The 17303-nt window shown below is 39.5% G+C and overlaps 1 protein-coding gene across 2 annotated transcripts in view; it reads left to right on the forward strand.

Moving 5' to 3' along the window:
- Positions 1–373: 373 nt before the first annotated feature.
- Positions 374–17303, forward strand: part of KCNA6 (potassium voltage-gated channel subfamily A member 6) — a 26595-nt gene continuing 9665 nt past the window's right edge. For both annotated transcript variants that reach the window (XM_074194417.1, XM_074194416.1), the window contains exon 1: positions 374–5188. In XM_074194417.1, the coding sequence (XP_074050518.1) occupies positions 374–1990 (1617 nt within the window). In that variant the 3' untranslated portion in view covers positions 1991–5188. The remainder of the gene's footprint in view (positions 5189–17303) is intronic.

Consider the following 17303-nt stretch of genomic DNA (forward strand, 5'->3'; position numbering starts at 1 on the left):
AGGCGCATCTTCTGGCCCGAGCATCGGTGCGGATCCTGCAGCAACGCCCAGTGGGCGCTGGACAGCGCCGCATCGACCCGAGGGGGGCCCAGGAGTCCCAGATCGCCAAGCCAGGAGCTTCCCCTGGGCTCGCAGGTCCAGCCACGGCGGGGTGCGGATGCGGGGTCCTCTGTTAGTACATTCCCGCATCTGCTTCCAAGTCTAGAGGGACGCGGGCGCCTGGACAGCTAGGTCAAGATCATAGGCAAAGGGGTTCAGGAGCCGCACCCCGGGAAGAACGAGCAGGGAGCCCCATTCAGCCCCTTCTGGTAAGCCCGAGTCCGCATCTGGGCGGGGGGCGCCTGGTGGAAGGGCTCCCCGCCTGGTAGGCAGGATGCGGGAGGAGGCTACCTTGGCGCCGTCGGCCCCCGGGGAGGCTCGGGGAGCCGAGGAGGAGCCCCGGGGCGGGGGGGACCTCCCCGGGGCGGCCGGAGGGGGCGGCGGCTGCTGCAGCAGCGAGCGCCTGGTCATCAACATCTCCGGGCTCCGATTCGAGACACAACTGCGCACCCTGTCTCTGTTTCCTGACACACTTTTGGGAGACCCGGGCCGCCGGGTCCGGTTCTTTGACCCCCTGCGCAATGAGTATTTCTTCGATCGCAACCGGCCCAGCTTCGACGCCATCCTCTACTACTATCAGTCCGGAGGCCGGCTGCGGAGGCCAGTCAACGTGCCTCTGGACATCTTCCTGGAGGAGATCCGCTTCTACCAGCTGGGTGAGGAGGCCCTGGAGGCTTTCCGGGAAGATGAGGGCTGCCTTCCGGAGGGAGGCGAGCACCAGAAGCCCTTGCCTTCTCAGCCCTTCAAGCGTCAGGTCTGGCTCCTCTTTGAATATCCCGAGAGCTCAGGCCCAGCCAGGGGTATCGCCATTGTCTCCGTACTGGTCATTCTCATCTCTATAGTCATCTTTTGCCTGGAAACTCTGCCCCAGTTTCGGCCAGACCCCCGAAGTCGAAGTGACGGTGGGAGGGTAAGTTCAGGTGGTCCAGTCCCCAGAGGGAGCCAGGAAGAAGATGAGGGAGATCACTCAGTATATAAGTTGTTAAATCCCAGTGTCATCGTCCAGGGAGGAGTTTTATCAGGACCTGGATCATCATCCCAGTTGATCCCACTTGGAGGTCCTACAGAATCCGAGTCTTTCTTCACAGACCCCTTTTTTCTGGTAGAGACCCTCTGCATAGTGTGGTTCACCTTTGAGCTGCTGGTTCGTTTCTCTGCCTGCCCTAGCAAGCCAGCCTTCTTCCGCAACATCATGAACATCATAGATTTAGTGGCCATCTTCCCTTACTTTATCACCTTGGGCACAGAGCTGGTGCAACAGCAGGAACAGCAACCAGGAGGCGGCAATCAGAACGGGCAGCAGGCGATGTCCCTGGCAATCCTGCGAGTCATCCGCTTGGTCCGAGTTTTCCGCATCTTCAAACTTTCCCGACACTCTAAAGGTCTCCAAATCCTGGGCAAGACGTTGCAGGCTTCCATGAGGGAGCTTGGGCTCCTCATCTTCTTCCTCTTCATTGGAGTCATCCTCTTCTCCAGTGCCGTCTACTTTGCTGAGGCAGATGATGATGATTCACTATTTTCCAGCATCCCTGACGCCTTCTGGTGGGCAGTAGTCACCATGACCACAGTTGGTTATGGAGACATGTACCCCATGACTGTAGGGGGCAAGATTGTGGGATCTCTGTGTGCCATTGCAGGTGTCCTCACCATTGCCTTACCTGTTCCGGTCATCGTCTCCAACTTCAACTATTTTTACCACCGTGAAACAGAACAGGAGGAACAAGGGCAATATACACACGTCACTTGTGGGCAGCCTATACCAGATCTGAAAGGAGTGGGTGGAGGACTTGGCAAACCAGATTTCTCTGAGGTTGCCCCAGAACGGAGGCCCAGTTACCTTTCCACTCCACACAGGGTCTATGCAGAGAAAAGGATGCTAACAGAAGTTTGATTATGGAGAGAAAGAAGTTGGGAGTTGAGGGATAGGGCATAATAAAGGACAGCAGTGGTTTTATGGTCACCCCTTTTCTAGAAACTAAGGTCTTCATCATTTCTTCTAACTGGAGTGACCAAATGACTGAACTGTGAAACCCTATCCCTGGAAACCCTAACTCTAGTGACCACAAGGATGTCTCTTGATATTTAAGATACATGATAAACTACCATAAGTGTTATCTGATCATTCTTACTTTCCTAACAGCTATATGGAATATCTTTTCTCCTTATACTCCCAGAAGACTGGTTTTTCATGCTTTGTCTATAGTCTCAAAAGAACTAGAACTGGGGCTACTTTGGGACTCCAAACTTTAGTTTTCTTCTGCTGAATTTTCATCCAAAAGTGGAGGGTCAGGAATAACTCACTCAATCTACTATTTTCTTATGGTACCCTTTGTCATCTATCTACTCAGAAGATCCTGCCTTTAGCATAATGAATCTAAAACATTTTAATCATTTCTAAGTTTAGTCAGGATGAAAGATTCCAGGATCCAACTTAACCATTTAGAAGATGCATAGGGCAATCTAAAAACACTAGGATGGTGTGTGTGTGTGTGTGTGTGTGTGTGTGTGTGTGTGTGTTTATGTTTTAGGACAAACATGAATCTATCTTTTGTTTATGTTTAATGCAACTGCTCATCCAGGTTTCTCCACTTCCAGGAGGGTTGGTTTTCAAAACCAAGTATTAGTTATATGCAAGTGCCTTCCCATGCAGAGGGAGTGGGGATCAGGGAATCATCAAGTCCAGAGAAGCACTGAAATGGAGTCACATATAACCCTTGGTTCATTTCTTTCTCCTCTGAAGGACTGTAATGTCTGGGTATATAGCACAGTTTTCTCCATTGCCTTATTGGCTACACAGTGGCAGCTTTCAACAGCTAGCCTGACTGGGAATGTTCCAAAGCCCTCAACAGTCACCAGACTTACACATCCTCCCTCTAACCTGGGTTTTAAACTTGGAAATGCTTCTGGTGTTTTGCTAAAGCAAACATCTGACTTAAGCCCTATGATTGGCAGATGCAAAGATATTGCAAAGTTTCCCAAGAAAAGATTTCTGATTCTAACCATGTGTGTTCTTCTTTCATAGGCCACAGAAAATAAATATGTTAAGAAATTAGCATTGATACTTTATGGGCTGTCCTGTGGTTAGTATCCTTTTGCTCAGTTAGATGAACATTTGTAAATCCTGCTCCTCTGGGCTATGTCTTCTGTAGAGCTAAAAAGCACAGTAAGAATACTGAATTTTCCATTTGAAATCCTGGATTCAAAACCTCCTCCCACTTCCTACTTATATAATCTTGATCAAAATGTTGCCTCCATTTTCTCATCTATAAAATAAGGGGCTGGACTTGATGATTCCTAAAGTTCCCTTCCTGCTCTAAATCTGTGACTCCAAAACTGTCATTCACTTCTATTTTAAGATTGTGGTTGTCCACACATCTGGGAACTCTCTTTGTTTTTATATAGAGTGAGGTATTAGTCACATCTGTTTTGTGTGAATTTCAGAAACCTGAAGAACTGTCAATCAGATTTTGATTTTCTAAGTCTGAGACTGGTTGGCAAAGATTTCTCTTTCCTCTGGGTATATCAAATGATCTAAATCCTTTTAAAGACAATTTTACCAATTTGCATGCTAGATTAGAAGCTGACTATTCACAGTTTCACATATTAGTTCTGTTATAACTTCCTTTCTGTACCTCAGTTTCCCCATCTCTTTCCCTCACCCTACCTTATGAGATATCTCAATGAACTTCTTTGATCAGATTGGAGATGATACTATGCAAGCAAATAATCTTATTAACAAACTCTGTCATTTTCATCTTTGCCTTCTCTCACAGTCTTAACCAAGGAACAATTCCTCCTTCACCCCCCCCCCCCACCCCATGAGTCCTTAGATTCAGCTCTAAAGCTTAAAGGCCAGGAGAATGTCAAAAAAAAGCATATTTGGGTCCCAAATTTCTTAAGATCTTCCTTAGTCTTCAGACTGAGTTTGTCCTTTCTTTCTTATCTCCTCAAGATGAGAAAAGAATTATCTAGCATCTTTGAAGGATAAGGAACAACTAAAGCTCCACTAAGTTTAAACTACAGCTAGGGTAAAATAGCTGGAACATGCTGTTTAGATGAGTCATTTTTCAGAAGCCCTTCAGTCATATCTATTGGCCATTTAAGTGAAGGGAGCGTTATAGACACAGGGCACAAATAAATATGGATAAATATGTGAGTGTATGTATATTTAATTCTAATCATAATGGATTACAAAACATTTCCTTTTCAAGACAGTGCAGATATGAAGTTAAGGGTTTGTGGGAAACTGCTGCTTCAAAGAATTCCTGTTGTCATAACAACCTTTCAGCCTGTTTTCATATTTTCTGACTGAGAGAGCAAGGGGAAACAAGTGACTGCACAGTCCTAGTTTCCCAAATAGAGCGACCATGATGTATTTCTTCTTTTAGGTGCTACTGAGAGCCAGGGCAGGGTATGAGGTCAATCCCTGATATGGATCAAATGAATCATCCAACGCTCTTTGGTCCTTCATTCACCCTACTTTGCCAGCCCTGGCCTCCCAGCTTCCTCAGTCACTTCTGCTCACTCTTCACTTACCTGTGTGCTTGTCACTTTTTCAAGAAACTATTGCTAACACAGACTCCAGAAAGACACAAAGAGGCCCTTTGGAGGAATGGAGTCTTACTTGGAAAGGAGATTGGTGAGAGACTTTCAGACAGCATGATAGTTCTTTCCACTTAGAAGATGGTTGCTCTCAGACTTACTAGATAGAAACAAGTAAATCCTCACTTCCTTCAGAGAACTTCCCACTTGCTTCAGAGTATTCCTTATATTCATGACATTAAAGAAACTTTTCATAGACTAAAACCTTTGGAGGCCATGACTCAAGCCTAGTTTCTGTGAGGTTTATTAAATGTATACATCTGCTTCCTGGGTCTTTGTTGCTACAGCTGCTGCTGTAGCAGTGGGACAACTCCATTGGGAAGACTGTGATGCTCAAGCCATCTGGGTCCCTGAGCATGTACCCAACTAATGCCCCAAAGGAAATTCTGGGGACAAGAGGCATTGGAGACAACTCGGTAGAGAGACTGAGCTCTTCCTGTTTCATCCCACAGGAGAGGAGGGAGTGAGAGCTGCTGTTTCCTTTAAGGTAGGTGTTACCACAACCAAAACAATCTGTTTCTTTAGGTAACATTTGAATCCCCGAGGGAGGAAAAGCTGTGTCTAATGTGATTCAATATTCTTAGCATCATCTGTGTTTTATAGCTGGGATCAGCTGTAGCATTTCTGCTGAGACACTAGGCTCTATCTCTTGGGTAAATACGGGATATCCCACGTTATACAATCATTTGTCTTATGCTTGAAAGACAGTCAGTATACCATCTTTCTATGGACAAAATTCCCTTCTGGTCATGCTAACATGGTTGAGAAGGAACTGGAGAGAGAGACAAAAAAGAGGGAATGACAATAACAAGACAAAATGGAAACACACCAGAGACCAAGGCAGAGAAAAATAGAGACTGAGATGCTCTATTGCATAAAAGACATTGTGCTAGGTCCTAGGGAAGAAATATACACATATTTATATTAATATCTAAAAACATATGCATCTGCACATACAAAATGTATAATATATATTATAGTTGTACCTCTTTTGTTTCCACCAACATTCCTACAAGTCCTGTTTATTTGCTTAATCATGCTGAACAAAACCTTGCTGTAGGCAATATTTTCTACCACCATATGCCCCATATCATTGCTAGTTCAGATTCTCAAGGGACAACAGGCAAGAGCAATCTGATAGTATATGGTTAAAGAGGGCATCCCCTAACTGATCTGACTATATATGTATATGTGTATATATATATATGTATATATATACATATATATATATATATACACACACATATATATATATGTATGGAAATGTAGTCCAAACCTTCTTTGTAATGGGTGATTTAAAAGAGAGGATGAAATATATATATTTTTTCAAAATTGTAGGGTCTCCTTTTTAAACCTGGTTATTTACCATGATATATCTTGTTAATGTGAGACCTAGATCTCATATTTATCAGATGGGGAGCTAGGTGGCACAGTGGATAGAGCACAGCTCTTGGAGTCAGGAGGATAGGAGTTCAAATCCAGCCTCAGACTTATTGGCCATGTGATCTTGGGCAAGTCACTTAGCCCTAATTGCCTCCCATTCAAGGCCATCTTCAGTCATCCTGATTCATATCTGGCCACTGGACCCAGATGGTTCTGGAGGAGAAAGTGAGGCTGGTGACTTAGCACAGCAAGGAGAAAGTGAGGCTGGTGACTTAGCACAGCAAGGAGAAAGTGAAGCTGGTAACTTAGCACAGCATCCCTTCATGAAAATCCAGTTCATGTACTTGTCATGACATTACTTCATTGATACCATGGTCTTCTTCAAGAATGAAGGAGAAACATCATCATATCTATCAGGTATTTTTTTGGAAAAGCCCAGGGAATTTGGATATTTGGGTTCATTGGCCTAGTCCTAGTTCAATCTACCACTGACATACTATGCATACAATTTTAGACTTTCCCCTCAGATGAGTTCTCTCTGCGTGACTATTTTTGGAACGTTCTCTGTGTCAGAAAACCTGCAGGTTTTACATTTTTAGAAGTGTGGTTGGAGATGACTAATGGTTTAACTTCACTGAAATTTGACTATAGGTATTCAAAGAGCCCATATAGGCTGATCCCTAAAGATCAGACATACACACACACACACACACACACACACAAAATTACAAGAATAGGACAGGTGATGCTCCAGCAAGAGTTAGAGAAACCCATTGGGCTTTAAGCATACTACAAATAAGAGGTAAATCAAGGAAGGAATAAGATTGCTATCTTGAGTGGATAGGATCATGGTAATAGATGTAAGAACAAAATGAGATCTAATTTATTTGTGTTTTACTTTTTATTTCTCAACAAAGATACTCTTCAGATGAGAAAATATAAAACAAAATTAAATGATAAAAGCTGAAATCCAAGATGAGTGATGAAACAGAAAGATACCTAGCTGTCTTCATTATAATCACTAGGATAGAACAGAACAAACTACATCCTGAGTACTGAACAAACTTGTAGATGGAACAAGTTGAGCCACTGTTAGGAATCTTTTATTGTTGCTGTTTGTTCTTTATTCTCAAAGAAGAGCATGACATCAGGGAAGTGATGCCACGACATGCACATGAACTGGATTTGAGTGAGAGGCACTGTGCAAAGTCACCGGCCTCACTTTCTTCTCTGGCACCATCTGGATCCAGTGGTCAGATATGAATCAGGACAACTGGAGATTGACCTGGATGTGAGGCAATCAGGGATAAATGACTTGCCCAAAGTCACTCAGTTAGTAAGTGTAAAAGTCCAGATTTGTGAATCCAGGGTCAGTGCTCTATCCACTATGACAGGGATTTTTTATAGAGACCTTTGAGAAGAGTTGAGTTGCTGTTGGATTAGAGATGATCAAATGTCTCCCTTTTCAAAAGATATCTTTTACAAGATAGATTCTCCAGTCTATAGATTGTAGCTTGGCTCTATATAGAGCTTGACTGATTGCTCATGAAATAGTAGAACATATAATTAAAGGGTTTATTAGCAGTTAGGTAAACAGGGTCACTCTAAAACAATGTGGGTCCATTAAAAATAGATACCAGCCTAATCTAATTTACTATATAATACCTATAATTATTAGATGGGTACCCAAGATATAAACAGTGTTTCAAGATGTTAGCAAGATACTTGACAAAGTATCTCATGATATCTTCATGGACAATTTGGAGAGAAATGGTTAGGTGAATTTGGAATTAGTTAAATGGGAACCCAAAGAAGGTAATGGAGTAATAGCCACTTGTAATTTTTGAAGAAAATAAGCCAAAAGATCACCTTGATTTAATAAGTCTATAAGCATTGATTAATTTCTTACTCTGTATCAAGCATGTGAGGATAATTACTCCTTGTGTGACATTAAGGGATGAAGAGAAAGAGAAATATTATGGAGAAGTTGACAAAAATCCTCCATAGCTTTTCAACTTGATTTTTGACACTTAGTGATTCAATGTGAAAGTAGGTACAGGGAACACCAGAGTTCCCATTCTTCCAAGTCAGTGGGTGAACAGTGAGTGAACTTTCTGTAGTCTTTAGATCAAGGGGGCAGTTCTCTCCTCTCCTCTCTGCCTCCCTCCATAGTGGATTTATGTGAGTGAGTATCACTTGTCTCTGTGTCCACTGACAGACTGAACTTTCATAATGAGCAAGTAATTTGCATTTATTTTGCTTGATTATGGAAGATAGAAGAATTGAGATGGTTGTGATTTCTGAGAAATATATCCATTGATTACATTTTATTGTATTTTAATGTAATTCAAGTGTTTACTAATCTGATCCTTTGTACAGAGATTTGATTGCCACAGCATGCCATGAAGGGAATGGAAGGGAATTGCAAGTGGGAGGTCATGCTAGTCAGTAAATAAATCATACTCTTAGACTACATAAGGCCCCAGGTGGTGACATGGCCATGTGGGTTGATTGACAGCCACCATTGTCCTTGGCGCTGATAGAGTAATTTGCATACACACAACTGCTGCAATGAGATTGACACTTTTGCCACATGGAGAAGTCATCAAAATCAATTTTCCTAGAAAATAGGACTAGTTCCAGTTTGGTTATGTTTAATTTGATGTTTTTGGTGAGACATCCAAATGCCCTGCAAGAAGCTGAAAATACAAGTTTGGAACTTGGGAAAGAGGTGGAGACTAGAATATAAATTTCAGAATAATAGGATACATTGGGAAGAATTTTGGATTTCACTTCCAGTCTTGTCATTTAACCCTTTGTTTTTTGGTAAGTCATCCCATACCACTGGATCTCAGTTTCCTCATCTTTAAAATGAGAGAACTAGATTAGATAATTTCTAAAGTTTACCTGTAAATTATGATCCACATGCAGGTGATAGTTGAGAGACAACATGATTTAGTGAGAAAATTACTGTACATGGATTTAGCTTGGATTGAAATCCTAGTCCTGATGTTTGCTGCCTTTTAGACTTGGATAATCCCAGGTTTAATTTTTTCCATCTACAAGGAGTGATAATTGGATTAGATGATTTTTTTTAAGGTTCTTCCCTGGTCTAGAACCCATGAAGTTGATAAGGAAAGAAGATGGAGAGAAGAGAAAAGGGTTAAGACAGACACTAGGGAACATATACTCTGTGGGGTCAAGAATAGGAAGAGAAAAATTAAAGTACAGGATAGGAAAAATGTTCCAGATTCCTTTGGAGAAGTTTTTTGGCAGAAAGGGCATAGTTCTGGACAAGTAGAGAACAATTTGACAAATGGAAGAAGGGTTGATAGAACAGCCATGGAATTATCAGGAGATAGGAAAATATAAAATTTGCATTTACATAGCACTTTCAGGTTTGCAAAAATATTATACATATTGATGTATTAATATATTAATATATTTTATATTAATTATTCATTTCTATGTATATCTCTATCTCATATGTTCCTCGTAAAAACCTTGTGAGGTATGTGTTATTATTAATATCCACGAGGCAGCTAGGTTGTGTAGTGGGAGAAAATTGGGTCTAGAATGAGGAAGAATTGAGTTCAAATTCAGCTTCAGACACTTACTAGCTGTGTGACCCTGAAAAAGGCCCTTAACTTTTGTTTGTCTAAATTTTCTCAATTGTAAAATGAGGATAAATAATAACATCAGGTTGTAGTAAGGATCAAATGAAATTATATTTGTAAAAAAAAGTGCTTAGCAGAGCAATTAGGTGGTACACAGAGCTCCTGCCCTGGAGTCAGATGGACTTGAATTCAAATTTGACCTCAGATACTTACTAGCTGTGGGGCCCTGGGCAAGTCGCTTAACCCCAATTGCCTCCCAGAAAAGTGCTTAGGACAGTACCTGGAACATAATAAGTTTATATATATATACACACACACACACACACATATATATTATATATATATATGTATATACACATATGTATACATATATATGTATATATATATACACATATATATGTATATACATACTTATATGTTTATTCCCTTCCTCATTTTACAAATGAGAGAGCTTAAGTAGATTAAGTGACTTGACCAGACTATGACTTGACCAGAAAGAGAGGCAGTATTCGGTATTCCTGTCCTGAGGTCCTCTATAACCCTACACAATAAAAATGACTCCCCAAAGGCAGGAACTGATAAATGGCTGTCCCTTGACTTGGAGTAATCTCAGAGAAAACTTTAAAAAATGTCTTGAGAGCCATAAAGGATAATTCTATAGAAGAAGAATTGAACATCAAATACCTTGGAAAATATAAAACAATTCTATTTCCATTCAAGAGACTTTTAAGTAGATACTGCAGCTACTTGAGACAATTTCTATATTGTTTTAGACCTTTTCTGAAAAATCTTTCATGGAAGAGCTATATAATATAACCTCCCTTGATAATTTTTTTAGGACAGCTAGGTAGTGTAATAAAGAGATGCTGGACCTGGAGTCAGGAAGACTCATCCGATCTGGTCTTAGATACTAATCGTGTAACCCTGGGCAAGTCACTTAGTCCTGCTTGCCTCAGTTTCCTCATCTGTAAAATGAGTTGGAGAAGGAAATGGCAAACCATTCCATTATTTCTAGAAAACCCCAAATGACTGAACAACAAACTCTTGGTGTCAGGAAATTGTCCCTCAAATTTCACATTCTACATTTTAAATTTAATTACTTATCTTTCACTAGAAGTTTAGAAATGAGAAGGTGATGTTTTCCCTTCATTCTCAAAGAAGACCATGGCATCATGGAGGTGATATCATAATAAATACATAAATAAAAGCCTTACCTTCTCTGGAGCCATCTGGATCCAGTAGCCAGATGTGAATTAAGATTACAGGAGATAGCCTCAGATAGGAGCAATTTGGGTTAAATGACTTGCCCAGGGTCACTTGACTAGCAAGTGTCTGATATGAACTCAGATCTTCCTGACTTCAACACACTGTGCCATCTGGAAGGAGGTAGATGGTAGAGGAAGGAAGAAAAAGACCTATATAGCATCAAGATGAAATAATCATTTCCATTATTGATGTTTTTAGTGAAGGACAATTAACTCATCCTGACTTATTTCTCATCATATCTGCTAAACCCACTTTAGAATCACAATATGTCTCAAAGACCATTACCACTATCCCAAGCTATCAATTTGTTCTCTCCTAAACTACTGTTTTCCATTGCAAACTCTTCTGATCTCCAAACTTATTTGATTAAAAGAGCTTGAACCATGCCAAGGATTCTCTCACACGTTTCTCCTGACTTGTTCCCTCACTCCCTTTTCACCTTCCCAGTAACTGGAAACATTCTAAACTCTTTTCTGGAAGGACAAATCTATGGGATCAAAATGTCTCCAAGACAGTGAGTGTCCAGCTGACATCCTTGAAAATCTCATTAATGTTATTAATTTTACAAATCAGACTGTTAGAGGTCTCAGTTTCCTAATCTGTAAAACAAAAGGTTGGATTAGATAACATATAATATTATTTATAGCTATGATCATATGATCCTTGGGACCAGCAATTGGGGGTATCAGAGAGAAGAGAAACACACATGAGGGTGGTGGAGGGAGAAGAAATAGATAGAGACAGAAAGACAGACAATAAGAGGCAAAGAGAAATACAGACAGATAAAGAAACAGAGAGACTGAATATTTACAATTTGATTTTCTCACTCCTCCTTTCCTCCAAATCTAAACTAGTTATAATATTTTCTCATCCAAATCAAAGATATTTTGCTATTGTCCCTCCAAGTCCCCTTTTGTACATACCCTTGTCTGCTTGAGCAGTCTGTCCTGGACAAAATCCCAGTGACTGCAGGATTGCAGTTTCTCTGTGGCAGATCTTACAGTGGTTCTCATTGCAGATTCTCTGAGCCTAGGGTGATTGGTAGGTAAAGAGGGAGGCGGGGTTTCCCCAAATAAGCATCACGGATAGCAGAACTCTCCCTTGGGAATAAGATCTTTTATAAAGACCTTATGATGTTCCTTTCATTAGTGGAAAGTTCCTTCCATTTTCTTGCTCTGTATAGAGGTAGTGTGGCAGAGTGGATGGAATACATGCTGGGCTTCAAGTTAGGACAACTGGATTTCAAATCCAGCTTCAGACACATATAGTTTGTGTGACCCTGAATAAGTCATTAGTCCTCCTTGAGCCTCAGTATTTTCATTTGTAAAATGGAGATAATAATGGTACCTATCTCATAGGGTTGTTAGGATCAAATGGACTAATATATATGAAAGTACTTTACAAACTTTATAAATACTATGTAAGTGCCAGTAATTGTGATAGTGTAATTTTCTATATTGCTCCAGCTGATATATTTTCTTTCAAGAGAGAAAGAGAATTGGTATGATCTGATTTGTGAAATTAAATTTAGCTTGGTATTCTGGGGCATTTGCCTGACAAGTTTGCCTTGTAGAGAAGGAATGTTTCTTGATAGTAAAATGAACCCTACCATCAGACTCCCACAGTACAGAATAAAAATCTTTTGATCTTGTCCAGGGGAACTGAACAAATCTTTCAAGGTCAAAAGGAATTGTGGCAGGCACTGATAATTGAGGTTTTCTAGGAACCACAGGACTTGTACTATAAATGTTTGTAAAATTAGCATCAATTTTCATGTGATTTTTCAACATATACTTTTTAATATACTAATAAGTAAGAAAAGATATTGAAGCCATTTTACCAAATACAAACAGGATGGAGCATGTGTATGATCTTGGGCAAACTATAGTTTTCTCATCTGAAAATGAGGAGGTTGGATGATTTGACCTCCAGGGCCACTCTCAACTCTATATCATGAAAGATGGAATCAGAACATAAAAGATTTTGGTAGACCACAATGTTCGTCCCAAATAATAATGCTAAATGTAAAATTTTGGGTCCTTACTTTTATGAATCTGTGACTGTCTTTTGAGCATGAACTGTAAAAATGAGAGTTGTATGAAGGTACAAGGAAACAGAAAAAACAAAATCTCCTGGGAAGGAGGAAGTATGCCATATGTACAATTTCAGAAATATAAAATATATGTAATGTAAATACAAAGTAATTGGGGAGGGAAGGACACCAACCCCTGAGCAAATCAGGATAGGCCAGGCTAAAGAGATGGACATGAAGAGGGAATTTATTCCAAATATGGATAACCTATACAAAATCACAGAGATGGGCGATAGAATGTCATATATATATATATATACATATATATATATGTATATATATATATATATATATACAGGGAAAGAGTCAGTAGATCAATTTGTACAATTTTTCTCTTTTTTTCAGTCATGTCAGATTCTTTGCAACCTCATTTGGGATTTTCTTGGCAGAAATAATGGAGTGGTTTGTCATTTCCCTCTCTAGCTCATTTTATAGATAAGAAAATTGAGGCACAATTAGATGACTTGTCCAGGATCACACAGCTTAAAAGTATTATAGAGCAATTAAATTCCATCTAATACATTACAGGCTACTTTAGTGGATTATTGTACATTTTTCATGTCCTCTTTTGGGACATCTGGGGATGGATGCCTTTAACCTCCTTGGGGTTTGATATCATGGTAATTTTCTCAATCAGCTTTGAGACAATCGCTTTTTTTTCAGTTGAATTCCCATAGAACACCCTACTTTCAAGACCAGGTTCAAATTCTTTTTTTTTTAGGACTATTGAAGCTCCACCCATCCCATAAAACCTTCACCAGTCACACTGGCACATAGTGACCTATTCCAACTATAGATGAAACTCGATGGAAGTGAAACTTTCTTCATGGATAGGCAACCCCCCCCCCAAACTAAAATGAAATTCTCTTCATGAATAGGAAAAAAACCCAAATTTTTATTGAAATATTAAAAAATTTTTGGAAGTAATTGGAATTAAGTGACTTGTGCAATCATGCAGATTGTAAATGTTTGAGACTAGATTTGAATATAGGTCCTGCTGACTCTAGGATCAGTGCTTTACTGGACCTTTTATCTGTCCCAATTACTTTAGTTTTTATATCATCTAAATTTTATCCTTTATCTCTCCCCCCAATCCTCCCCAGCCCCCCCAGTTGCCATCTCTGGACATATCCCCCCCCCCCCATTTCCTTCCCTTCTGCTCCCTCTCTTTTCCTTTCCTTTATCAGCAGGGGAAGTTGGATCTTCTAGGTTTCTGATCCAGGTTGTATCTCTCCGCCTTAGACATCTAAGTTAGGTATAGTGGACAGAGTGCTAGAGTCAGGAAAACAGATGCTTCAGACACCTACTTGCTGTGTGACCCTATGCAAATTACCTAACTTCTGTTCGCTTCAGTTTTCTCATCTGTAAAATGAGGATAACAATAATAATAATAACTTTCTCAAAATTGTGAGGATAAAATGAGATAACATTTGTTAAGTACTTTGTAAACCTTAAAATGCTATATAAAATGCTGGCTATTATTATATTAGTGCCAGATGGTACAGACACCTGACTTTAGCTCTATTACAATTCAGAACTTCAGAGCTCAAATGATTCACCAGTGAAATTACAGGTAGGCACCACCACACCTAGTAACATATGTTTTCCTATAACAAAGTCCATGAATATCATGAAATTAAGATTTTTTTTTTACTTTGATGATAATGCATCTTGACAGATTGTACTCAATGATTCATAGATCTTTCTTTAAAACAGGAATATAGATTTTTAAGCCTATAGAATTAAAACAAATATATGTGTATATGTATGTATGTGTATATATTTATATTTATATTTATATTTTTACAGAGAGAAAGGTAGAGACACACAAGAATATAAGGAAATTTTTAGTTCACAGAGATATATAAATTATTCTTCTTCTAAATGAGAATTTAGCTCAAATAGGATAATTTGCATTAAGAAATTAGCTTTAACTTCCATAGTATGTCACACCCAAAAGCAGCTAGATGACACAGTGGATAGAGCACAGGTCTTGGAGTCAGAAGGATAGGAGTTCAAATCCAGCCTCAGATATTCACTGTCACTTAACCCTAATTGCCTAGCATCCAAAATCATTTCTAGTCATTCTGATTCCTATCTAACCATCAGACCCAAATGGCTCTGGAGGAGAAAGTGAGATAAAGTGAGACTGGTGACTTAGCACAGCACCCCATCACTCAAATCCAATTCATGTGTATTTGTCATGGCATCATCTCCCTAATGTCATGGTCTTTGAGAATGAAGGACAACCATTATGTCTCACACACCATAATCAGAAGAAATATGCATGGAAGGAAAGCAGGTAAATAGAGAGGTAGGATTCATCAATAAAAAAAAAAGAAGTATATGTGAACATAAAGATGGAATTATGGGACAGCAGAGGAGGCTTTGACTCAAAGTGATAGTACTGCTGGGAAAATATGACAGAACAATAGATACTATTCCCAGGGTCTTGTTGGACCATTCTTACTGTGTTGTATTTTGGAATTCTTTATTAGACAGAAAAAAAAGAGTCTCTGAATCTCTCGGCCCTCAAGGAAAGAACTCTCAATAAAGAGCAAGCACTGTCTGAGTTCCTCTCTAGTCAGAGAGAGTAAAGAAAGTAAAAATAAAAAAGTTGCTTCTTTAAAAAAAGAAGCAGGTACAAGTGAAAATTCAAGAGAAGAGAGGGGAAGAACTGCTTCTGCTCTCATCAGTATGTCTATCCATCTATGTATAATCTATTCATCTACAGATACCTGTGTATCATTTATCTATCACCTATCATCTATCTAGAGATGTATCATCTATTTGTCTATCTCTCTATCATCTATTTATCTATCTTTATCATCTATTTATCCATCTGTCTTCATCACTTTATCATCATCATCATCTATCTTTTCAAACTCAAGAAACCCAGTTATTTGTGATCTCTTACTATCTTGTGGTTAAAATGTATATACACTCTGCCTTTTCTAGTTTCCTTTCTCTATTTCAGTCTGTCTAGTTTTGTAAACATTTGTTTCCCCTTTACATGAATAAGTCATATAGCTGCCCAGAAGATCTTTATGGAACATTTAGTTATCTTCCTTAAAAACTAGTCTAATTTGCTGTGGGATTAGGAGGAAGAGGATAACCTTTGGGAATTGACCTTAAAAATTATGTTCTGCAGAGTCTGGGTCTTAGAATTACAGAACGATGTTGCATTGTGTGTTTTTAGATAAAATTTGGTTACAGAATAATATATTTCTGCTAATAATTAATCTTGAAGGTGAAGGGCTGTCCCTTTCAAAGAAGGCAGAACAAAGCCACACTTTCCTGGGATTCTGTTCCAATCCTTTTCTATTAACTTGTGATAGTTACAAGTATTGCTTTGGTATTTTTTTTTGTGAGTATAGCATCTCCTCTGGGACTGTATCCCTTAACTCATACTCACAAATTAGATCTCCAGGGGGTCATTATTCCCAGGTTCAATGTACTCTGGTTTTACACTGCTAAATGATAACTCTCAAGACATACTAGTGACTACCTTCAGAGAGAGCTGGTAAACACAATTAGTTCAAAGCAAAGGCACTCGCCATCTTCAGAATAGTAATGAAAGATTCTCTCCATAAACCTGGGGTTTTCTTTCCTACAACTGCACCTAACATTAATAGGAAGGATGGGCACCCACTTATGTATTAACAGGGGCACACATGTAGGGAACCTGTTTGAACTAGGTAATTTATGCCTCTGGCACTGCATACTTTTCCTTCTCTTATGTTGCTTCTCTTGGACTGGTTGCTAGTCTGGGTTCCTTGGACCTGTTCGACTGTAGCTCAAAACCTATTAACTAGGATTGGTTTTCTTCTCAAAGAACTTGACTTCTGGGATTATTTCCTGCTAAGTGTGGTGTCTCCCACACTATCCAACTGCAAATCTTTATAGTCAATAGGAAAGTGGTGGTGAAGAGAAATCTTTTCTTCCCATCTCTCCAAGGTTTGGTTGTCTTTCCATAGCTATCTTTTTTCACTACTGCCAAGGTGGAGCTTCTTACAGCTGTTTTCTGCCTCCCCTTGACTACTATTGATTACAGAATGTTTCTTTGTTTTAATATTTGACCAAATATTAGTCAATGGCTAACAACCTTCTACTTTGATTACTTTTTAAAATTTATTTAAGGCAATGGGGTTAAGTGACTTGCCCAAGGTCACATAGCTAGGTAATTGTTAAGTGTGGGAAATAATTTCATTAGGATTAGCCTAATCAACCTTACCCTATTCACC

The sequence above is a fragment of the Macrotis lagotis genome, chromosome 7 (assembly GCF_037893015.1).
Source record: "Macrotis lagotis isolate mMagLag1 chromosome 7, bilby.v1.9.chrom.fasta, whole genome shotgun sequence".
NCBI classification, from domain to species: domain Eukaryota; kingdom Metazoa; phylum Chordata; class Mammalia; order Peramelemorphia; family Peramelidae; genus Macrotis; species Macrotis lagotis.